The sequence below is a fragment of the Protopterus annectens genome, chromosome 1.part2 (genome assembly GCF_019279795.1).
Source record: "Protopterus annectens isolate FY-2018-M chromosome 1.part2, PAN1.0, whole genome shotgun sequence".
Lineage (NCBI taxonomy): Eukaryota > Metazoa > Chordata > Ceratodontiformes > Protopteridae > Protopterus > Protopterus annectens.
The window spans coordinates 63,666,839-63,692,732 of NC_056727.1; the positions used below are offsets into that span (position 1 = coordinate 63,666,839).

Genomic DNA, 25,894 nt, shown 5'->3' on the forward strand with positions numbered 1-25,894 from the left:
TTCTCCAGTTCCAGTGATGGCTACACATTCCAGGCTTTCATTCCCAGTCCAAAAGATCCTGATATCAGCTCATAAAGCCTAGGAAGTATATAACTGCAAATGGAAATTATTCTCTATTTGGGCTCAGCAGAAGCTGATAGATCCTTTTACAGCTCCTGTTCCAGTGATTTTAGATTTCCTGGGCTTTCTCTTCCAGAACAGAGCTAGCTATTTCATGGTGAAGGTTCAGTTGGCAGCCATTTTGCATTTCCACATTGGGGAAAAGTCTGCTACTCTAGCTTCTTCTAAACTATGCAAGGCTTCTCTCAGGGGCACCTGTTTACTCCATCCCCAATCATGGATCCAGCCCCTCCTTTGACTCTTACTTTGGTTTTACAAGCCTTGGTTCTTCCACCCTTTGAACCAGCAGCTAGAGTGGATCTGAAGTTTCTCTCCCAGAAAACATCTTTTTTTAGTTGGTATTACATCAAGGAAAAGTGTGTGCAAGCTCCAAGCTCTCTCTCTGCTAAACCACTTTACTTGATTTTCCATAAGGCTAGAGTTTCCTTACATAGGTTCATAGGTTGATACTAGGCTATCTGCCCTAGGGCATTTATTTCTATTTCTCTTTTTGTATTTCACTGAAGAAGGCTCCTTGGAGCCGAAACCAGTTTGAATATTTGTATGTTGGTTTTTACCACCATGGATTTGTAGGGGGATTTTTTTCCCTTATTCAATAAAGGAACTTTGGAAGTGACTGTGGCCTACACTTGCTGGCTTTTTGTGTTGCCTACATTTATAAGCCTAATCAGAGTGTGTTTGGCTTTCGCCACCCTTTTAGATTAGTTGACTGTGCCTCTGTATAGTAGGTCACACAAGATGGCCCTTTTAAGGTTAGTTTACTGTGCCTCTGTCTAGTAGGGTCACTGAAAAGATCCCAGGGGTAAACCTACGATCTCCCATCCACTCGTCAAGATTTCTCTTGAAGAGGGTCATTGAGGGGCTCTGCCTAACATGGATTGGGATTTTGTTCCAGAGTGAGGGGAGCCTCTGGGATATGAATCTGTCCCTCCAGCATGTCCTATTTATTTCTGTGTTGAGGTTTAAGTCCCTGGAGCATGTAGCTCTAAGGGATTTGGATTTCCTGAGGTGGAGCACGTCCTTACCGACCAATCCATCTTTTTTTTTTTTTTTTGTTTAAACCTAAAGTATGTACAGAAAACAATATCAGTTCATTCATTTTCCGGTTTTCTTCTCTAATTTCTAGAATAAGGGAAAATATGCACTGCATCTTCTAGATGTTTATATATTTTTTATTTATTACCTGGGCAGGACAAAATCCTTCAGAAAATCTGACCAGCTGTTTTTATTTTTTTTCAAACATGAGAAAAGGCACAGCAGTTACTAAATCTACTCAGCCCAGATGGTTGCGATATTGCATCTCCTTTGTTTATTCATCAAAAGCGATGTCTTTGCTGGGGTGTGTCAAAGCTCATTCAATGAGATCTATGGTGACTTCTCAAGCCTTTCCCACAAGAATATCAACTGATGATATCTGTGAAGCCACCTCTTGGTCAAGGTCTCACACCTTTATTTCTCTTAAACTAGACATCATTTCCAAGAACCGAGCTTCTTTTGGCTCTGTGGTGCTTCAGAATATCCTTCCATAAGAGCCATCCTTGGTTTGGTGTAGCTGGGGACTCTGCCCCACAGTTTGTGTAACAAATGAAATTGACAACATCACATAAAGAAGTTATGTTCTTAGCATAATGTTCCATCTGTATTGTCCATTTTCATTCTTGCTTGACCTCCCCACCCTCCTTCCCCTGGCCTCTTTACCATGTAGACCTGACAGAGTTGGCCTCTATCAGGAACTGTAGTTCATGTGTTGAACCCCTGAACCTTTTTCTTCTTCTGTAGCTATATAGATACCTTTAGCTGTAATTTTGGCAAACTCAATCTGAGGCATTACGGGATGGAGAGGTGGAGCTCAAGCATCGAATCTTGAGCTTGAAAAGCATCCAAGTTGGATCTGAAACCCACAGGTCGAGGAAGAATGAAAATGGACAAGAACGACGGAACGTTATGGTAAGAACAGAACTTCATTTTATGTACATCTAAAGGAACCAGAACCAAATATTTATTATGGCAACTAGTGATTCTGTGTTCCATTAATTTCATGCATTCTTGAAACTCATTTTAACTATTACATATTAGCCAACATTCATTTTTAATTAAATTTAAATTAGCACACTAATGACATACCTGGGTATCCCTCAGTAGGCTGGTGATCAGACCAGTTGATGGAGTATCCTTAATAGGTGCTCTAGCATTATTCTGACACTTCACTGATGGTTTATATGCCATGGCTCCAACTGATGATTCCTAAATGGATTTAAACAATGTTTAGTCATGCATTCTGTAGCCTACTTTGCTACCAGTGGTTTCCAGTAATACTGTAAACCTGGATTTCTCCTTAAGTTAATCACACAGGAATGTATTTTATTTGCCACGTACTGACACCATAAAAAATTGACACATATTTATTACATAACAGTTTGCTGGCCAAGAAATCAAAATGACCTCACCAGAGTTGTCCCCTTTTAAGTGATACCTGGAAAAAATGGTGAACAAAACATCTGAATTACATAAAGGATGAAATATATTTGAGGACATACAGATGTAAGTAATGCTTTGGTGAAACAAACCATAGACCTGGGAAGGCATACAATAAAGCTCGTAGACAGTCGAATTCTCTTCCTTTAATGTCACAACCAAAGCACAGGACATTAATGCAGAGCTTTGTTTTTGTGCTTTGGTTGTAACATTAAAGGAAGAGAATTCGACTGTCTGCGAGCTTTATTGTATGCCTTCCAAGGTCTATTGTTTGTTTTACAAGTAATCTTTGTGGACCTAGTGCAGTTTTCTTTGGATTTAATGCCTTGGTGAACTACAATTCACAATATCAATATGGGGAGTGACAGAAGCACAAATAGTGTACTTGGACAGCTTTAGACATTGGTCAATTTTGGGTTGGTGTAAGTACAGAGGCTTAAATTTTAATCACAAGAAAACTGTTAACAGTAAATAAAGTGTGCGTTTTAGAATTGTTCAACTTATATGTTGTTCAATTACAAAGTAAGTACAGTCACTGAATTATAGATGTGAGCATTATTATTCTTAGCATGGAATAAGGATCAACGAAATGCCTTAGCCAATCATATAATGATGTTCCCCACACATCACTTTAATTTTAAAGTCCTAGAATGTACGTTTAAAGGACCAAAAAGGGGTGATATCAATAATCTCATGGAAAAGAACGAGGTGAAATGGATAATAAACCTGAGAGATCATTGCCCACCAGGACTGAACACCATAATTCCATTGAGACCCATTCTGAAAGGAAGGAGGATTAAGATTGGATAAAAATAGGTGTGCAGGTTCTTCTTGCACACGATTGGTCCAGAGCCAGCAGTAATAGAAAGAGGGTGTTGGTGCAGAAATAGCATTCTGATTGGTGAAGAGTAATTTATTAATGAAAAAGTTTCCCCAATTTCTTTATGATCTGATGAAGGTAAAACTGAAAGCGCTTATCGTTTGTCAAGGGGATCCAATTTTCATGTTTTAACAGAACTTCTCAGCAGTGGTTTTTAATTCTGTGTGCTATTAAAAGGAACATTTAACGTGGTAGTGAAGTTTGTTTTTTCTTTTAATTTGTTGTGCTTTTTCTGCATCACCTTTAGCAGTTACGAGACACCAAAACTTAATTTGTTTCTCATTTTGTCTGAGTAACTGCACATGGCTGAGAGTATCACTCATATGGAAGGTGAGAAAGGACGTAATATTTTGGACTTTATTAAAAGCAGTAGCTTTTCTGAGCAAACAGAAGAAAATGTTAATCCACTTTTAACACTTAATTTTAATTCAGAAGAAGTAGTTTCTTGCCAAGAGGTTGCTGACTCTGCTATTTTTGATAAGATATTCCATGAGGTGGATGGAAACGGCTGCCTACTGTCTGAAGAGATTGCAGTGGCAGCATTTCCATTTGGAAGCCAGCATGGACAATAAAGTTATTCCTAGAGGTATGAGAGTAAGCATGGACAATAAGGTTATTCCTAGAGGTATGAGAGTAATGTGTATGCCGACTTACGGGAATAGCTATCCGGATCTGCTTACCAGATGGCAAGCTATAAACCTTGAGACAAACTTCAGGTACATGTGCTTATTAACTAATTCTTTTAGACCTGAAGAGGAGAATATGGCCAAACAGATTAAACTAAAGCAAGTAGAGCTTGAGCAAATGGAGCTCTCAGAAGCAAACATTAGAAAACTGGAAATGCTGCAGTTTAATCTAAACGTTTATGATACCAAGTTAAGAGAACAAAAGATTCAGAAGCTAACGAGAGATGTCTCTGACTTCAAACAAGGCCGTATTTTTGACTGGCCTAGGGAAATATTAACCCAGGGTACAGACGGAGAAAAGTAGAAGGCAAAAGCATCCATACACCTTATATGCCTGAGATAGAAGAACATACTCCCAGAGAAGAAACTATGGTAGCTACGGTATCCACACAAGCTGAAAGTAATAAGACACCTTTAACTGATGTTTCATTAAAGGAAAATGCAATGGTACTCGCAATGATAGGAACTAGGCTTAAACAAGGAGTGGAACTTGCACCAATCTCCCATAGTTTACTGATTTATTTGAAGCAGAACTGTCAAAGAAATACGAGGTTGATGGGCCAAGGAAGAAAAAAGAAGACCATGCAATAGAACATCCGGCACTAGTAGTAAATCTTACAGATATTCAGCTGAGTACTGAATAACTACAGCTGCTGGGTAAAGGTTTGACCTTTAGCGCTTCTTTAAATTCAGATTTAAGTGAGTTTGTATTGGAAGCTAAGTATTTTGGCCATAGTGTAACCTTGAAAAGTATTTTTGGCAACCAATTGAGATATCAGGACAACTTTAAGAAACCAAGCACCTTTGTCCCGACTAATCATCCAGCAGTAGACCTCTTCAATACACCTATGTGAAAATGAAGTTGAAAGATTAAGGCAGGGACATCAACAAGTTGAACGTTATTCTAATTGTTCTTAAGATGAATGAGCAGCTTTACATGAACTCCAAAAGAGAGATGATGTGTTATTTAAACCTGCAGATGAAGGAGGGGCCATAGTGGTATTAGATTCCACATGGTACCACAGAAAGATGAGTAAAATGCTGGAAGATGTACGGACATATAAAAGGATAAGTCCAATGGAACTGGAGATGATGACATAGAAGGTGAGGGGGCAACTTGTATGACGTGATGTTAGCAAGACACTTGGAACAAGAGCTATATGAATTCTTTGATACACCTTATCCTACACTACCATCCATCAGTGGATTGCCTAAAATCCATAAGAATGCTATGGATCCACCGCTATGCCCTACCATGACAGAATGGGGTGGATCACGGAACCCCTTTCAATCTATGGTGAGAAATAACTTAAGACTAATGTTATCACAAGCAACTAAGGTAGTTCAAGATACAGGGGACTTTTTAACCAGCTTAAACCTAATGGTGGATAAAGTACATAAAGAATCGGATATACTATTGGTTACCGTGGATATTTATAGTTTGTTTACCTCCATCCCTAATGAATATGGAATAAAGACTACTAGAACAATAAGAATTAGAAAAGTTACTAGTAAGAAGACACAGATGATATGCTCACTATTGGGATGATCCTAGAAACCAACAATGTGAAGTTGTTCAATCTCGCCATTCATTCTTTACTGATGGGTTCGGAGCCGATCCATTGGCTCTGGTACGGCCATATGCAAAGCACAAGGTCTAGTAGCTCGAGGGCAAGCCCCTATCCCATGATGCACTGTGAATTACCTCAGATCCATTTTGCTGCGGCATCTGATCGGAGGTTCCAGTGCAAGCTCGGGCCAGTACTATTTTCAAAACTTATATATTTGCAGTTATTTCTATAAAATTGTTGTTAAATTCTCCTAAATAGTTTAATAGTTCGCTTTATAGCTTTTTAAAAGCCCTCCTTTCCCGTGTGATTAGTAATATTTCATATATTGGCCCAGTTTTTCTGCTGTAGTTTTTAGTATATCTGCATATATATATATATATATATATATATATATATATATATTTCCTAATGTTGGTCTTCTGTATATTGGCCTTAGTTTAGTAAATAGTAGCTTTCAATTCTTATCAGGCTCGTTTTTTCAGTGTTAGTTCAGAGCCTAGTAGTTTACTAATATTTGGTGTTACATTTTTCTTGGTCTCCTTTGTGTGTGTGTGCTATTAGAGCCTAGGGTTTTGCTGAGTAGCTTACTATATATTTCTGTTACATTTTTCTTAGGCTCCTTGCGTGTGTGTTGTTAAAGTCTAGGGTATTGCTGATTATCTGCACTGTGTTTTTCCTTAGTAGCATAATGGCGGATGACAAAGATACAGCCAAAGTCTGGGTTTAAAAAGTGTCCAGACTGCAGTCAAAAAATGTCTGCTACTGATGGACATGTAACTTGTGTTTACTGCTTAGGAGCTGTCCACTTACAGGAGTCCTGTGCCATTTGCCATTCTTTTTCTTCGAGAGTGTTACTAGAGAGGAGAGGGAAATTGGTAGACAGGGGCTTGTTAAAGCATCCCTTTCAAGAGGCTTTGAGTAACCAGGATGTGGCCAGCAAGTCTTCCAAGTCCTCTAAATCTTCTGGGGAATCTAAGTAGTCTAAGAAATCTAAAATGTTGGAGAATTCTGCGACATCAGCTCCACAGACCTCGGAGCTGACTGTCTTTTCAGAGCTGGCCAACAGACTTGGAGCCAGTATCCAAAAGGCCTCTATCTCCATTGCTTGAGTCGGCACCGTCGGTGCATTCTTCTAGGTCTTCTGTCAGCCTGTCGGATTTGGATATGGATTGATTGGTGAAGAAGCTTTTACAGGCACCAGGCCTTACTAAATTGTTGTCGGCTCTGACCCAAGTGGCTTCGGAGCCAAACACCACTACTCCTGACTTGAGGACTTCTCCGAGCCGTACCGGACCTTCAGAGCCAGAGGAGGCAGACCTGTTGATCGTGGAGCCTTTGGAGCAGAGACCTACTCCAGTGTCCTTGGTGCCGACCGGGGACTCTGGGAAGCCAACACTCTCCAGTTGGGTCTGGGGAGGATAGTCGGACTGACTTATCAGTGCCTACTCTTCATCTCAGGGTTTCGGCTTGGACGATCTCGACTCCTACCTCTGGCTCGGAGCCCATGGTCTCGGTGCAGGAGGGGTTGACGATTCCTTCGCGTCCGTCGACTCCTTAACATTGAAGCCGTGGTGCCTTCGAGGCCAGGAGGAGAGCCTTGTGCCCCAAGACATCCTCAACTTCATACCTTGCTTCCTCATCCCCCAAAGTACCTGTGTCGTCTTCTGCTTACATTGTCCAGGATAGGCATGGAGACCCAGAGCCTCAGCTAGCCCCACAACATGCTCCCTGCTCTTCCAAGACCTCCCTAGAGGTTCCCACTGAGGAGGTTCTCAGGAAGAGATTGTGCAAGAGGAGAGACTTGTACTCCCCACAGTAGTCTTTAACATCTGACACTGACTTGGATGAGTCAGAAGGTTCCCCACGGTCCCCCTCTGAGGATATCTCCTTTGCTGAGATACTCGAGATCCTTAGGCAGAGGGGTGATTGGCAGTCCAAAAGCCCTACTGAGGATGTCAGTTCTCCTGAAGGCTTTTGGGTCTCAACCCTCCACCTCTTGGGTGTCTCTGCCCTTCGATGAGCTCATGCAGTTTGTCTCTCGGAGGGCGTGGTTGTCACCTGAGTCCATGGAGTCTCTGTTCCTAGGAGGCCTAATAAGTTTATATAAGCTCCATCAGATAAAACCTTATTGTCCAAACATGTCCCTGTTGATGCCATGGTGGTGGCGGCGGCGGCCACCAAAAAGGAAATGTCTGAGGCTTCCTTGTCTATTCATCCTCCTAATAGAGAGTCTAGGATCATGGATAGATATGGGAAACGCATGTTTAGTTCAGCAACCTTTACTCTCCGCTCACTGAATTACTTAACCCATTTCACTAGGTTGAAAAGAGATCTCCTTAAGGAGTTTGGAGATACTCTTCAGGGTACTGTAGCTGCAGTGGCCTCTGACAGAGTTGCTGCCCAGACTGCTACCCTAAATTCTCTTTGTCAACTCATCCATGTGTCTTATATATGCAGCTGATGGAACGAGTAGGGCAGTGGGTACAGGAATCGCTCTCAGAAGACATTCCCTGGATGCACTTGTGTTCCTTTGTGCAGCCCTTTAAGTCTTCCTTTGTAAACACCCCTTTTGATGGCTCATCCCTTTTTGTGCCTAAAGTGAAGGAAATTTTGACCAGGTGTGAACAGGAGGGGAAAGTCTCTGCCTTCGGACTCCGTTTTTCCACCCCTACTCGGCCTTATCCCAAATGCCAAAGGGGAGGAAAAATGTGGTTCTGAAAAGCCCAAGGAGCCTTTCAAGACACATGTGGTGAACCCCACTGTAGAGGCAGAGGAGGGGGTAATACTGGAAGATGCCGCCCTCGCGGTAGAGGGGGTCCACATCATCAGGGTGACATTAATCACTTCTCTGGTCAATACTACCAGCACTCCTGAAAGGAGGCCCGACTGTCCTGCTCTGGAGGCAGTCGGGGGTTGCTTATCCTTGTATCCAGATGCATGGCAAAAAATAAGAGACAGCTAGGTGCAAAGTATCATTTTCAGAGGGTACTTCATACCATTCGCCACACCCCCCCCCCCGGCCATAAGGAGAATTCCGGGCATTCCACCCAGTTACAGGGAACAAGCATCCATAGAGATCCACAAGTTGCTAGAAAAAAAGAGTCATCCAACCAGTCCCAACAGACCAAACAGGATCTAAAACTTAATCAAGGTTCTTTTTGGTTCAAAAGAAAACAGGGGACTGGAGACCCATTTTGGACCTCAGCAGACTCAACCAATATGTGAAGAAAGAGAAGTTCCGGATGGTCACGCTCCAGTCTATACTTCCCTTTTTAGGAAAAAACAATTGGATGTACTCGACAGATCTCAAGGATGCATGCTACCACATAAAAATGGCCAGGCCATCCAGAGATCACCTGCATTTCTGGCTGGGAGCCAATCATTATCAATTTCGAGCACTGCCCTTTAGTCTCACTACAGCCCCCAGGGTGTTCACCAAATGCATGGCAGTGGTCACGGCTCATCTGAGGCGTCTAGGATTCCAGGTGTTTCCATACGTAGATGATTGACTCCATACCGCCACCACCAGGCATCAACTGATTCAGGCAAGGGAATACACTCTGGCACTCTGCAATCATTTAGGCATTACAGGCAACTCAGAAAAGTTTGATTGTTGCCATCGCAGAAATATCATTTTTATCGGGGCAGAGCTAGACACTTCAACCACCACTCTAAGACTAACAGTCGAAAGAATCTTCCTTCTTCATCAGCATGCTAGCACATTGGTATCGAAAGACAGAGCACCAGCTTCAGAAGTTCTGAAATTATTGGGTTTGATGGCTGCAGCAATCCTAGCCATACCATAACAAGAATGCATATGCAAATTCTTCAGTGGCTGCTGTTCACTCAATGGATCATACGATTTTGATTATGAGCTCTTGCAAGAAAGATCTCCAGTGGTGGTGGTGATCTCTTCACATCACCATAGACCACCCCTTTGTGTTACCCCCTCCAGTAGCCACTGTGACCACGGACGCTTCCCTGATAGGGTGAGGGGGGCATTTTCATGGAAAAACTGCCCAAGGCACATGGACAGATCGAGTCACATTTGCATATCAATGTTCTGGAGATGAGAGCAGTACTTTTGGCGTTGCAGTACTTCCAGGGTTCTCTTCCCCTAGGAATGACAGAAATTCAGACAGACAATATGTCAGTAGTCTGATACTTGAACAAGCAGGGGGGAACCAAGTCTTACTCCCTTTGCCGAGAAGCCCTCAGAGTTTGGCAGTGGGCTGTTTCCTCCTAGCGCTTTCTGTTGGCAACACTCATCATGGGGAGATCCAACGTGACAGCAGACAAACTGAGCAGGGCAATCTTGTTGCCATACGAGTGGTCCCTTGAGATTGCGGACAGGATTTTCCACAAATGGGGCCAGCCTTGCTGCGACTTTTTTGCCAGCCACATCAGCACGAAATGCAGAAGCTACTTTGCCCAGATTCCTCCTCCGGAAGAAATCCCGAGAGACGCACTCGTACACGATTGGCCCCCGGGTCTCCTCTATGCTTTTCCACCAATCCCATTGATGCCCAGAGTTCTGCAGAAAGAAAAATCCCTGGGAAGGACTATCAGTCTTATAGCCCCTTATTGGCCTCGGCAGACTTGGTTCCCATTCCTTTAACATCATCTCTTGGAGGATCCCTGGATTCTGGACCCACTTCCAGACCTTCTGACACATCCATTGGGGGACCTCCATCCTTCTCTGCAGTCACCGAAGCTAACAGCTTGGCTGCTCCAGTTCTCATTATAGTCAGGCTTCATAACTTCTCCAATGAGACAAAACTGATTTTTTTCTCTTCTCACAAGCCGTCCACTAGAAGATTATATCTTAGTAAGTGGAAGATTTTCCATATGGGCTTCTAAGCAGAACACTGATCCTTACCAAGCCCCCTTGACATCCATAGTAGAATTGTTGGCTATGATTTTTAATAAAGGAGCAGCAGCTGCAACAGTTCGGGTTCAGTTGGCTGCTATATCTAACTTTCATTTTGGGACTGAGGGGCTAAAAGTCATGTCCCAGAAGTTATCCAAGGCCTTTCTCAAGGGAACATTTCATATGAGACCTCCAGTGAAAACTCCCTATATGTTGTCTCATATAATCCTTCCAATGTTTGAACCAGCATCATCTTGTGACTTCAAATATTTGTCGTGGAAAACCATTTTTCTGGTAGCTATTACATCTGCCCGCAGAGTGTCAGAACTTCAGCCTTATTAATCAGCCCTCCTTATTTGATTTTTCATGCTGACAGAGTATCTCATAGGACAAACTCCTCTTTTTTGCCCAAAGTTTGTTCAGACACTAATATCAACCAAGTCATTGAGTTACCAGTTTTCTTCTGTAATCATTCTAATAAGTTGGAGTATATGCTGCACAAACCTGATGTTCACAGACAGCTCAGATTTTATTTGAATAGAACAAAAGATTTCAGGAAATCAGAACAACGATTAGTTTCATTCTCTGAAGACAGAAAAGGTAGACCAGTGGCTAAAACAACTCTGTCTAAATGGTTATCTGATTGTATCACCTTTGTTTACTTAACTGCTAATATGCCTTTGCAACACAAGGTTAAAGCTCACTCAGCCAGAGCAGTTTCCTACATCCTCTGCGTTCCAAGCCAAATTGCCCCTTGATAACATTTGTGCAGAAGCCACTTGGTCTAAACCTCATACCGTTATCATGCATTACAAAGTTAATAAGGCCTCCAGAGACAGGGCTTCTTTTGGGTCTATGGTTCTGAAGAATGTACTCCCGTGAGCCACCCGAGATTGATGGTGCTAGGGACGCTACCCATCAGTAAAGAATGAATGGTGAGAATGAACAACTTCACATTAAGAAGTTAATGTACTCACCATAACATTCCATGTGAGTTGTTCATCTTGCCTTCATTCTTATGTCCCTCCCCTCCTGGCTGATAGTTGACCTAGAGGTTGGTCTCATCCTGGTTGCTCAATTCTTCTTCCTCTCCATAGGAGGATAGCTCATTTATATGGTTATAGTACATGCAGCAAACAAGATCTGAGGTAATTCACAGTGCATCATGGGATAGAGGCTTGGCCTTGAGCTACTGGAAGACCTCGAGCTTTGCATACAGACATACTGGAGCCGATGGATTAGCTCCGAACCCATCAATAACGAATGAAGGCGAGATGAACAACTCACATGGAATGTTATGGTGAGTACAAAACTTCTTAATTTTGTTTATGGAAAGGATATATATTGGTAGCGAATGGGGATGGCTATAGGCACCCCCTGTGCCAATAGTTACTTGAATCTGGTTCTCTCTGAATGGGAAAAAGTGTTCCACTCAGTTAATCCATGGCATCATAATATAGTTTATTATGGATGTTTTTCTCCTATGGAAAGGTGATGAAGATCAACTACAACTTTTTGTAAGTTACTTAAATCAGACTATAAACTTTCTTAAATTTACAATGCAATATTCCAGAGACGATATAGATTTCCTGGACATAAAGTTTATCGAGGATGATGACAAAGAGATAGAAACTGTGATCCCTAGGAAGAACACTTGGAGAAACCATTATCTCCATAAAGTTAGTATGCATTCCAGCCATATTAACAGGAACATTATGGAGAACGAAATAACGCGTATATCAAGACTATGTACTAGAGACAGAATTTGAGCAAGAGAGGTCAAACTTAGAACAATACTTGGGAGAAAGAGGATATACCAAGAAGGACACCACTCTGAATAAAGACAGAGTATGTCATTTGAGAGAGAAAAAAAAGGACGGCCTTATTGTAGTAAGAATAGATCCATTACAGCAAAGTCAAAGGAGAATGACACCTACACTAAAGACAAAGTTAAATTCATCCTCACTTTTACGAATGACAGTAAAGAGATATGTGATGTTATTAAGAAGTTTTGGCCAATATTAACACAAGACGATAAATTACATGAGACAGTGGGGGATGAACCAAGCTTCACCTTCAGGAACAAAAAAGTTGAAAATGTTATTGTGTCTAAAAGATGGCTTCCCGAGAGAGTGATCAATAAAAAAACTTTCAAATGTGGGAAAAGCACTGCTTGCAATGTTACAGATACTCGTAACTTTTTTCGTTATCCACAATCAGGGGTGGAATATAATTTTTCCTGTAGTGTGTACTGTAACACACAACATGTGGTCTATTTGGCTACTTGTAAAATCTGCCCCACATATTATGTTGGCAAAACTGACCAAATGCTTAAGAATAGAATTCTACGGCACTTAAGAGACATACGGAATAAGGATCAAAGAAATGCCTTAGCCAATCCCATAATGTTCCCCACACATCACTTTAATTTTAAAGTTCTAGAATTAAAGGACCAAAATGTGGTGATATTAATAATCTCTCAGAAAAGAACAAGGTGAAATGGATAATAAACCTGAGAGCAGATCGCACACCAGGACTGAACACCGTAATTCCATTCAGACCCATTCTGAAAGGAAGGAGGATTAAGACTGGATAAAAATAGAGGTGTGTAGGTTCTTCTTACACATGATTGGTCCAGAGCCAGCAGTAATAGAAAGATGGTGTTAGTGCGGAAATAGCATTCTGATTGGTGAAGAGTAATTTACTAATGAAAAGGTTTCCCCAATTTCTTTACGATCTGATGAAGGCAAAGCCAAAAGCGCTTATCGTTTGTCAAGGGGATTCAATTTTCATGTTTTAACAGAACTTCTCAGCAGTGTTTTTTAATTACGTGTGCTATTAAAAGGATCTTTTAACATTGTCGTGGTGGTGAAGTTTGTTTTTCTTTTAATTTGTTGTGCTTATTCCGTATCGCCTTTAGCAGTTACAAGACACCAAAACTTAATTAAGCTGACACATTTTGGTCATCAAGCAAAGTTATGACAACTGCCATCCAAATTTAACTCAGGGACACAGCTCTCTTGCAGCAAATTTTCATAAAGAAACAAATGTATCCATTTTTTTCAGCTTCATTGGCTGACCAGCTAATTTGTTCCCCATCAGTGCTATTATCCAGGCAGTTCTCAGGGTTTTACTATGCCTTAACTTTCTATTAGCCCATGGCACCTCCGATAAGCAAAAGGCTTGCAGTGCTAGCCCCACAGGTGCATATGTCTACACATGATAAACCTTGGTCCTTAATACTGCTGCAGATCAGTCTGCCTTCATGCTTCCAAAACGGATAAAACAGCATCAATAAGTCATTAACAACCTTATCAACTGGTTCCTTTAGCACCTGGGTCATCAGGGTTACATTCAGGTATGTATCCTTCAGTGCCACAAAAGTATCCATTTTTCAATTACTTTTTATTAATTTTCAGCTGAGAAACTTACAACAAACTGCATAAACAAAACAGTTTTTATTGCATAAAATTGAAATATACAGAAAACTGTTCACAACTATCTAAAGTTTGTAATATTTCAATCATTATCTATGTCTGTTTTGTACCTAAAAATGGCAGTAGTTAATACTGATTCGCATAGGTTCATAGGTTGGTACTGAGCTATCTGCCCGAAGGCATATATTAGCCCAGCCACGTTGTGCGGTATTCACCACCCCTTTAGTAGTTCCCTAGACCCTTGTACTAGCAGCTAGTACCCTTGGCCCCTATCTAGTAGTGCTGTTGGTGTGATCCCCGGTGTGAACTTTCTGTTACCCATCCACTCATCAAGGTTCCTCTTGAAGAGTGATAGTGAGGGGCTCTGTCTTATGTAGAACGGGACCCTGTTCCATAGTAAGGGAAGTCTCTGTGAAGGGAATCTATCCCTCCAGCATGTTCTATTCAATGTTGTGTTGAGGTTTATATCCCTAGAGCGTGTAGCTTGAGTAGATTTGGTTTTGTTAAGATGGAGCATGTTCAACAATTCTGGGTTGGACATGGCTCTGTACGTTAGACAGAGATCGCCTCTGAGAAAGCGGTATGCAACAGAGAACAGTCTTAGCTTTTTCAATCATGCTGCATAGGGCAACTGTTTGAGGCCAGTAATTCTCTTGGTTAGGTACCTCTGTGGTCTCTCCAGCTGCTGGAGATGTCAGTACTTCTGAGGCATTGCAATCACATTTTTTTTCTAATAGAGACTTTAGTTTTGCCTAGTACTTGTGTATTATTTTTTATTTCAATACAATAACATGCAGATTTTTAATACACACTTTATTTTAAGTGCTTATAATCTGGGTTATGTTTTATCTTAATACAAAACCACCCATTTCTTTTCTGCAACAGTTGTAAATTATATAAACCCTTTAAAATATGGAGACACTTCTTCCAGTTTCTAGTAATTGTTTTTCAAGCTAAATCCTGTAACCCCCATAATAGAGAATACTGTGCTTTCTCAAGGGAGAATTTATCAATATTAATTGCCTTGAAACTGTACATTTATCAGACCCTAAAACATTGAAAAAGGTTGGTATTTTTCCCAAGGCTTAGTATTTCATAATCATACACAAAATATGTTGCCAGTCAGCTTTCCGAGTTTTTCTGACATTTCCAACATGTTATTCTTTTAGTTTTGTAGACTGTATTAATTTTCTAGGGAGTTGTACATGTTTTATAAATATACTTCCATTCAAATATTTTCCAATAAGCACTACAAGTTGTTGAATCAGTATTGTATTACTAATGTTATTTATCTCTTCTATATTAGCAAGAAATTCCAGTACGTGTTATCTGGACTTGTTTCCAATTCTAAGTATATTTTATATAATTTAGAGAGAGCAATCACTATCATCACCATTTATAACTGAAGAAATTCAAAAATGTATGGGACATTTGATCTTCTCTTTTTTTATTTTTTTGGTCAGCTTTGAATCAGGATCTTTTTGTTTGATTCACTTCAAATGCATTCAGTATTTTGTCTGCTGAGAATGCTATATTTCCTCTCAAATAATTGAATGAATACATTACAATTTTTAATTCTCACATTTTAACGTTTGTGCTATCAAAACATCTTTTTGTATATGTCATTAGAAAAATAGTAAACATCCATTTTAACAGTACATTTGAAGGAATTTCTGAATAATTTCAACATAAAGTTAATTATGAGCTTATTTTAGTCTTGTGTCTTTCGGTTTTTCCCGGTTAGGGGTCGCCACAGCAGAACTCCAGTCCGCTAATGATTGGCAGTTGATTTTTACGTACCGAGTTTCCAGTCCTGACGCATAACCTTCAACGAAGGAACGCCCATTCACGCATGTCTCCACACAGAAAACGCTCTAGCTGACGCTCTAGCTGAGAGTCGAACCGGACAGCGTCTTACTGTGAGGCGACAACGCTACCGCAGCACCACCACCACGGACTTACTTTAGTATTCAGGAAATTATCTAATTATTTTTAACAATCATAAACTCTTATATAATAAATCCACTGATGAAAATAAAACATATTGAAGAAATAGTAATATTAATTACACATTGGAATGATATTTCTCATTCAATTATTTTAAATGTATATGTGCGGTTGACTAGCAAGAAATGGTATTTTCCTATTCTGATAATTTGGAATAAACACATATATCTCAGTGAAATATTATAAATTTTGTCTCTTATGATTTATCAATCCAGCACAAAACTGTTTTATGTATGCTTCTTTGCTAGGAAATTCACTGCTCTCCTATCATGTCCTAATGCAGTTCTAGCTCTGTAAGGATACCAACAAAAAAAGATTAATGTCTTATTTCATTTTTTCCAACTTTCCCTCCATTTGGGATCGAAGATTTAGTCTGAATTATTTATTTGTGATAGTAATGTCACTTTGATTAATGTTAACATATCTTCAAATGAGAAATAGCATTCCAATATTTAATTAATATATTTATTTATTCAACATGCTATGTTCTTTTTTATTTTTTGGTAATTAGTGAGATAAACATAACTGATCTTTAGTAAAGACATATGTCTATATGAGGAACACAGCAGTGGCTCTTTATCTTGATGGTGAGATATGTTATGGAATAGTCCCACAGTGGTGGACATTATCACTCTGAATAATCAAGAAAGCCTTTTTTAATAATTTGTTGAGAAGTTAGAATATATTCCATCAAAGCTAGGAAATGTTTATCATTTTTCAATCTGCTCCTTTATTTAATTCATGGTTATATATTTTGTTATAATTCTTTGTTCAGAGTTTTTCAGTTCTAACTAAACTTCCTAAATGTTTCTCTATTTTTTTCATAGAAATCTCTAACTTACATATATGTGAAGTATTTTGTATTTTGGTATATGGACTATGATTTGATTTAGCAATTAATTTTAACCTACTGTCTAACCCATGGTGACTTCTTGATGTAGTAGCATAATAATTTATTTTTCAATGCTATTTTATTTTTTTGGATAAGGGTTTCTTGACATTCTTTTGACAGTGTCTTTGTTGTTACATCATCTTTACCTCCTTTTAATACTTCTGATTTGGTTGTGTCTAACTTCTCTTGTAGTGTTATGAGATCACTATCCCACCTTTTAATTTAACAGGCTTTAATTTTCCCAAATAAATATATCTGAGTTCTAAAGTATCACTGCATTAACAATCTTTAATTTATTTAAATTTGTCATGTACGGTATCCATGTAATTAATGAGAAGTTTCTTTCTTTTTTTTTTTAATTAAAGCAAAGAGCATTATGACCTGACAAGGGATAATTGTAAGTTTGTTGTAAGTTCTGATATGTGTACCAAAGGTGTACGAATAATATAGGAAATGAAGATATCTTATTCTGAAAAGGTCAATACATCTTTAAGATTTAAGTTTTCTATCCACTTAAGAGTTTTGGCTGAGGTTGAAATTCTCTGCTGTTTCTTTGTGCTTGCATCTTCCTTAAGTTGCAATTAAAATCACCCCCCAAATTAAACTATACTACTCTTTTAGCTGCCACCCCACACAAACATTCCATGAAGCCAATATGTCTGATGATGTCAATTTTCTCTATCCTCAACTGATGGGTTCAGAGCTGACTTGGCCATTACTAAAGCTGGTGGCAACCAAAAACTCCAAACTTCTCCCTTACCCATAATGCACCAACCCCAAGTACCCCAGATATCGTTTGCCACTGTACGAGAAAGTTTTGGCAACCGTTACTCTTCAGCAGGTAAGTCTTTAAATTGTGAAATGTTCTACTTTCTTAGCAAACTTACCAATTTATTGGGTTTCTTTAGTTCCTTACATAATCATCTACCTTTTTATTTTTTCAAGTTAAAATATCCTTCTGTCCCTCTTTTCTTCCTTCTGTACAACTATATACCTTTGAGTAATACTGTTAGTATTCGCCTGTGTAGTTTCTTACCATTGCTGGTAATTTCTGTATCTGTCTGTTCCTTTTATTAAAAAAAAATTTTATTCACTTCTGTTGAATGTTCGCATTGAAATCTGCTTGTTTCCCACCATGGCAAAGAAATAAGCCCAGCTGTATTTGAAAAATGTCTTAAGTGCCGACACAAAATTCTGTTATCGGATGCCCACGCTTTGTGTGTGTATTGTCTAGGACCTCATTTGTCACAGGTTTAACCTTAGAGCCCTGGTAGAAAAAAAATAAACTGATTTTAAAAGGGCTTCTTCTTTTGGAGAAGCTTTATCTGGAGCTATGTCCCCTAAAAAAATCTAAGAGGCCTAAATCTCCTTCTCCAAGCCCTTCTACCTCTTCCTCCATGGCATAGGAGCAATCTAGGAAAAGACCTCCTTCCAATTTCACTTTTCCTTTGGATCCTAAAGGAAAAAAGTCTAAATTATCAAATCTGACCTCAACCTCGGATCCGAAGCAAAGAAAGAGATTTATTGGATCGGAAGCAAAAGAAAAAAAGAAATGTCATATCTGACTTCTTCAGATCTGTTGCAAAAGCCAACCAATCCAGCATTATTTACCTTCCAAGGGCTAGATACTCCCCTTCAGTAAACCCAGTTCACTCTAGGGTTCCCTCTCCCTTTATGGAGAGACCTAGATCCTTTTGTATTTTCCACTTGCTTTTCTAACAGCTGAACAGAAGATGACGTGGAGAGAGTGATGAGAAGAATTCTCTCAGTGCACACTCTGATGGATGCCCCTTTGGCTCCTATCCCTTAGGGTCAGGAGGTTCAATTTTATATCACACACACACTCTGCCAGTTCCTCCTCTGACTCCCTGCACTGTCTCAGAGTCCTTGGATCTGAGCCGTCCAGCTCTGTCTGACTCGGATCCAAGGATATCTTTATCCTCAGATCTGAAGTTCGCTCTGAGCACTTCGGTTCAGTAGGATCCAGACAGCTTTTGGAGCTGAGGCTTCCCTGTCAGGTCCAAGGTGTTGGAGTCGACTCCAAAGTTGTTGGAGCCGTCTCTGCACTTCGGAGCCTCAGCACGGGTTAGTTAGCTCTGATTTCTGCCTTGGGGAGACTGTCCTCTGTGCAGGAATGGACAATGGTCAAAAAGCTTGCCCTTTTTAGATTCGATGTCCTCTCCCTCTCTGGGGAAGTCTGCCTTTGAGGCTATTTAGAGAGCACTGTCTGCCTCAGCAACACAGATGGTTCCTTCCCCCTTGGATCCACAGTCTACAACCTTGACATCTTTGTGCTTGTAGTCTCACCCTCTTTTCCACAGGGATAGCCAGTATTGAAACCCCAGGCTTCCCGACAGGGTATCCCAACTTCTTCTAATACCTCCTCACAGCATCCCACTGAGGAGGTCCTTAAGAAGAAGACGTGCAAGAGGAAGCACTTAGACTCCCCAGAGGAGTGTATCAGAGAAGATACAGACATCGATGAGGGTAAAGTGTCCCCTCGTTCACCAGAAGATGTCTCATTTGGAGACATCCCTGAAATCTTAAAACAGAGAGGTGGCTGGACATCCAGCAACCCTTACTCTGAGGAGTCTGTATTCCTTGAGGATTTCAGTATTAGCTTGTCTACCTTCTGGGTGATTCTGCCTGCTGATGACCTCATCGAGTTGATCTCTTGGTGGGCATGGAAGGATCCCGACACTAAGGAACTAATATTTCAGAGACCTGACAAAATTATGACACCACCGCAGGGCAAACAGTTTTGGGGAAAAGGATTGCCTCTTAATGCCATGGTCGTGGCAGTGACCACTAAAAAGGAACTTGGTAGGAGAGTTCCACTCTTCATCCCCCCAAGAGTCTCGGGTGATGGACAAGTTTGGGAAGCATATCTATGCTTCAGCAACCTTTGCCTTAAGGTCACTGAATTATCTGGCACATTTCACAAGGTTACAGAGGGATTTGTTTAAGGAGCTTTCAAATACCCTCTCAGGATCCATTTTTGAGGAAGTACAATCAGCTGTCACTTCTCAGTTGGCTACCCTGCAATCTATTTCTAATTTGTCCATGAGGCTTATTTCACATGTAGTTCCAACCAGACCAGGTGAAATCTAACTTACTCAAGATTCTTTTCAGGGCCAAAGGAAAACAAGGGGACTGGAGACCAAATTTGGACTCATCATCAGCAACTTAAGTCAGTTTGATCCCCCACATTGCAGATGAGCACCGTTCAGTCCATTCTCCCTTTTCTTGGCAAGGATGACTGGATGTACTAGACAGACCTTTAGGATGCATACTATCACATAAAGATGAACAGGTGATCCAGCAGGTAATTACGCTTCCAGCTGAGAGACAGTCATTACAAATTCAGAGTTCTGTCCTTTGGTCTCACCACAGCCCCCAAGGTGTTTAACAAATGTATGGCAGTAGTAACAGCTTACTTGTGACTGCAAGAATTCTGGGTGTTTCTATATATAGATAACTGGCTCATTACCAATCAAGCAGTCATCAGTTAAGGGCAAGAGATCAGGTTCTCCAAACCTCTTCTGGGTACAACCATGAACTATGAGTAGTCTCAACTGAAACCAACTCAGAATTTGGAATTTATATGAGCACTGTTCAACACAAAGTCAATGACAGCTTCACTACCTCTTTCAAGGGCTCAGACTATAAAGTCACATTTCAGAAAAATAGTCTGCAGTACCAAGATTTCAGCCCATTTGGTTCAAGTTCCAGGGTCAATGTCAGCGTTATTGTTTAGCCAGATTTTACATGAAGATCCTACAGCAGATGCTACTAACACAATGGTTGTTACTTTACCAACCTTTTTCAACTCCAATATGAATCACCCACACAAGCAGGAGGGATCTGAAATGGATTTAATTGGACCAGGTTCCACAAAGCTGTCCGTTCATTCTCCATCAGCCCAAGGATGCTTCCTAGGTAGGGCATTTTGGGGGGAAAACATTCCAAGGCACTTGGTCTCTCAAAGAGGCTAACTTGCAGTTCAATGTCATAGAGATGACAGCGGTGCTTTTAGCATTGCAGGCCCTTCAGAATGATCTCCCTTTGGGGATGATTGCAGTTCAAACAGACAATATGTCAGTAATTTGGTACATCAGATCAGATCATATCCCTTGTGTCAAAAAGTGCTCAGAGTGTGGCAATGGGCAGTCTCATTCAACCACTTTCTCACACATTCTGGGGAAGTCAACGTGAAAGCATGCAAGTTGAGCAGGTGGATTTGTTTACCTCATCAGTGATCCCTCAATAAGAAAGTAACGTAAATGATTTTCCAGCAGTGGGGCCATCCTTGCTCTGATCTTTTTGCTTCTCCCCTAAACAACAATTGAAGCAGCTGCTTTGCTCTAATCCCCCCGCAGAGGGAAATCACTGAAGCATGCTCTACTTTACAACTGGCCACCTGGTCTTCTTTACGCTTATACAACAATTCCTCTAATTCTGAAATTCCTACAGAAAGCTGCCATGTTGAAGAGCAAAGTTATTGCACCTTACTGGCCTCGACAGATTTGGTTCCCCTTCCTTTGGCCTCACTTACTTCACCAACCTTGGCCTCCTGTCTCAACCAGACATATCACATCCGGCTGACGGCCTGAATTTTCTAATTCCGTTAATAGCCAGACAACCTATGCTCTCTTCATCTGTTCAACATATGCTTTTATCTTTCCATAAACCCTCTACATGAAAACTCTACTACAGTGAGAACAGGTTTAGTGGACTTGCCAAAATAATGTTGATCCTTTTTCAGCTCCCATACATAACATCCTGGAATTTTAGCTCTACTTTTTAAAGAAGGAGCTAGTTCCTTAGCACTTAAGGTTCTATTAACAGCTATATCGAATTTTCACACTGGATTTGAGGGTTGCTCTGTTGCTTCTCATAAGCTCTGCAAATCATTTTTGTGAGGCACTCTTCTTGTAAGACCTCCCTTTAAAGACCCAGTCCCCCATGGGACCTGAATCTAGTACTGCAAGCTCTTACTCATTCGATCCAGCATATAAGTTTGACCTTAAATATCTTTCTTGGAAGACAATTTTTCTGATTGACATTGCTTCTGCCAGATGAATTTCTGAAATTCAAGCATTGTCCACCCAACCTCCATACTTGACTTTTTTTACAAGGATAGAGTTACATTATGAAGTAATGCATTGTTTCTTCTTAAGGTTGTGTCAGAATCTAATATCAAGCAGTCCACTAGTTTGCCAGTATTTTTCCCTAAATTTGCTACCAAGGGCAAATACATGCTACATTTATTGGATGTTCACAGACAGTTAATTTTTTTTACCTAAACAGAACAAAAGACATCAGAAAAAACAACCGTTTGTCTCATTAGCAGAAGTAAAATTGGGAAAGCCAGTTGCCAAGGTAAATTTAGCCAGGTAGGTAGCTGACTGACTGTATTTTACTTATTTATAACAAACTGGGCATTACCTTATCAAAACCGTTATGGGGCCATTCAACTGGATCCATGGCAACCTCTTCAGTTTTTCAATCTGGAATGTCTATGGATGATATTTAAGCAGCAGCAACTTGGGCTACTCCCCATTCCTTTGTTACACATTACAAACTGGATCTAGTCTCCAGAGGTAGAGCATCATTTGGTTCAGCTGTGCTCAGGAAGATCCTTCCTTGAGTCCACCCGGGATCTTAGGTAGTTGGGGACTCTGCCCCATCAGTTGAGGACGGAATGAAAATTGACAATATCAGATAAAGAAGTTATGTACTCACCATAACGTTCCATCTGTGTTGCCCATTTTCATTCTTCCTCAACTCCCCACCCACCAAACCCCATCCTTTGAAAACTCCTGAAAGAATAAGTGGGCATCACTGTCCTTTATAGTGAGCTCCAGATATAGGCTTCTTCCTATTTGTCTGCAAATATTTCTTTTCCAGTAAAATCAGCAAACAAGATTTGAGGTACTTGGAGTTGGTGCATTATGGGTAAGGGAAAAGCCTTGAGCTTTATTAACAGCTGAGTCGGATCAGATCTAAACCCATCATTTGAAGAAAAATGAAAATGGACAATACTGATGGAATGTTATGCTGAGTACTTAACTTCTCTTTTACAACTGTAAAGATTTTTTAATTTAATTTTTATGATAACATTTGAAAGAATTCCTTTATCTGTCTAGTGAGTTTCGAGGAAGTACAATCAGCTGTCACTTTTCAGTTGGCTACCCTGCAATCTATTTATAATGTGTCCATGAGGCTTATTTCACATATAGCTGAAGGAATCTCAAGGGCAGCGGGTTCAGGCATTTCCATCAGGAGGTATGCCTGTGTGTGCTTATGTGATTTTGCGGAGCCCTTCCAGTCTTTGTTTGTCAATGCACTTTTCAAAAGCATGTCTTTGGCCTGCAAGATAAATTATCCAGGTGTGTGAAGAATGTAAAGACCCGGTTTGACGTGAGTGTATGTTTTTCAACCCCTCAAATATCTTTTTCCAGGAATCAACAAGGTAGTCAAAAGATGTGGTTCAGAAAGTCCCAAGGACCTTTCCAGGGCACGTGGAGGAAGTTCCCCCAGGGGTAGAGGGGGAACTCTAATGGTAGACGCCACCCCGTGGCAGAGTAGGCCCACAAAACCAGGTGTCCAGAGATTTGTTCTTTGACAGACCCTTTCAGCATTCCTGAAAGGTGGCCAGATTGCCCTCCTCTGGAGGCAGTCGGGGGTCTCCTATCCCTGCACCACAGAGCCTGGCTAGTAATAACAGGAGATACTTGGGTTCAGAGGATTATTTCCAGAGGTTTTATCATGCATTTTCCCTTCATACTCCAATTTCAAGAAAAAGCCCTAATGTTCCACCCTGTCAAAGGGAACAAGCAGCAATTCAGGTACAAAAGCTGCTAGAAAAAAACAGTCATTCAAAAGGTCCAACCAGACCAGTTGGAATCTAACTTACTCAAGATTCTTTTCAGGGCCAAAGGAAAACAAGTGGACTGGAGACCAAACTTGGACTCAGCATCAGCAACTTAAACAAGTCAGTTCAACCCCCCCCCCCCCAGTTGCAGATGAGCACGGTTCAGTCCATTCTCCCTTTTCTTGGCAAGGATGACTGGATGTACTCAACAGACCTTTGGGATGCATACTATCACATAAAGATGAACAGGTGATCCAGCAAGTAATTACGCTTCCGGCTGAGAGACAGTCATTACCAGTTCAGAGTTCTGCCCCCAAGGTGTTTAACAAATGTATGGCAGTAGTAACAGTTCACTTGAGACTGCAAGAATTCTGGGTGTTTCCATATCTAGATAACTGGCTCATTATCAATCAACCAGGCATCAGTTAAGGGCAAGAGATCAGGTTCTCCAGACCTGTTCTCCTCTGGGTATAACCATGAACTACGAGTAGTCTTAACTGAAAGCAACTCAGAATTTGGAATTTATAGGAGCACTGTTCAACACAAAGTCAATGACAGCCTCACTACCTCTTTCAAGGGTTCAGACTATAAAGTCACATGTCAGAAAAATAGTCTGCAGTACCAAGATTTCAGCCCACTTAGTTCAAGTTCCAGGGTCAATGACAGCGTCACTAACACTAGTACTTTTAGCCAGATTTTACATGAGGATCCTACAGCAGATGCTGGTAACACAATGGTTGTTACTTTACCAACCTTTTTCAACTCCAATATGAATCACCCACACAAGGAAGAGGAATCTGAAATGGATTTAATTGGACCAGGTTCCACATGGCTGTCCATTCATTCTCCATCAGCCCAAGGATGCTTCCTAGGTGGGGTGAGTTGGGGCATTTTTGGGGGAAAATATTCCAAGGCACTTGGTCCCCCAAAGAGGCTAACTTACATTTCAATGTCATAGACATGAGAGCGGTGCTTTTAGCATTGCAGGCCCTTCAAAATGATCTCCCTTTGGGGATGATTGCAGTTTAAACAGACAATGTGTCAGTAATTTGGTACATCAGATCATATTCCTTGTGTCAAGAAGTGCTCAGACTGTGGCAATGGGCAATCTCATTCAACCACTTTCTCACACATTCTGGGGGAGTCAACGTGATAGCATGCAAGATGAGCAGGTGGATTTGTTTACCTCATCAGTGATTCCTCAATAAGTAAGTAACGGAAATGATTTTCCAGCAGTGGGGCCACCCTTGCTCTGATCTTTTTGCTTCTCACGTAAACAATTGAAGCAGCTACTTTGCTTTAATCCCCCCCCGCAGAGGGAAACGACTGAAGCATGCTCTACTTTACAACTGGCCACCTGGTCTTCTTTACGCTTATCCACCTATTCTGCTAATTCTGAAATTCCTACAGAAAACTGCCATGTTGAAGAGCAAAGTTATTGCACCTTACTGGCCTTGACACATTTGGTTCCCCTTCCTTTGGCCTCACTTACTTCACCAACCTTGGTGGCCTGTCTCATCCAGACATATCACCTCCGTCTGACGGCCTGAATTCTCTAATTCCATTAATAACCAGACAACCTATGCTATCTTCATCTGTTCAACATATGCTTTTATCTTCCCATAAACCCTCCACATGAAAACTCTATTCCAGTAAGAACAGGTTTAGTGGACTCGCCAAAATAATGTTGATCCTTTTTCAGCTCCCATACATAACATCCTGGAATTTTTAGCTCTACTTTTTAAAGGAGCTACTTCCTTCTTAATGTTCAGTCAGCAGCTATATCAAATTTTCACACTGGATTTGAGGGTTCCTCTGTTGCTTCTCATAAGCTCTGCAAATCATTTTTGTGAGGCACTCTTCTTGTAAGACCTCCCTTTAAAGACCCAGTCCCCCATGGGACCTGAATCTAGTACTGCAAGCTCTTACTCATTCCCCATTCGATCCAGCAGCTAAGTTTGACCTTAAATATCTTTCTTGGAAGACAATTTTTCTGGTTGACATTACTTCTGCCAGATGAATTTCTGAGATTCAAGCATTGTCCTCACAACTTCCATACTTGACTTTTTCACAAGGATA

At 40.8% G+C, this 25,894-nt stretch overlaps 1 protein-coding gene across 3 annotated transcripts in view; it reads right to left on the reverse strand.

Annotated features, from left to right (window-relative positions):
* Positions 1–25,894, reverse strand: part of VRK2 (VRK serine/threonine kinase 2) — a 1,303,788-nt gene that overhangs the window by 62,706 nt on the left and 1,215,188 nt on the right. For all 3 annotated transcript variants that reach the window (XM_044054930.1, XM_044054917.1, XM_044054923.1), the window contains one exon: positions 2,245–2,364. In XM_044054930.1, coding sequence (XP_043910865.1) covers positions 2,245–2,364 — 120 coding nt within the window. The remainder of the gene's footprint in view (positions 1–2,244; positions 2,365–25,894) is intronic.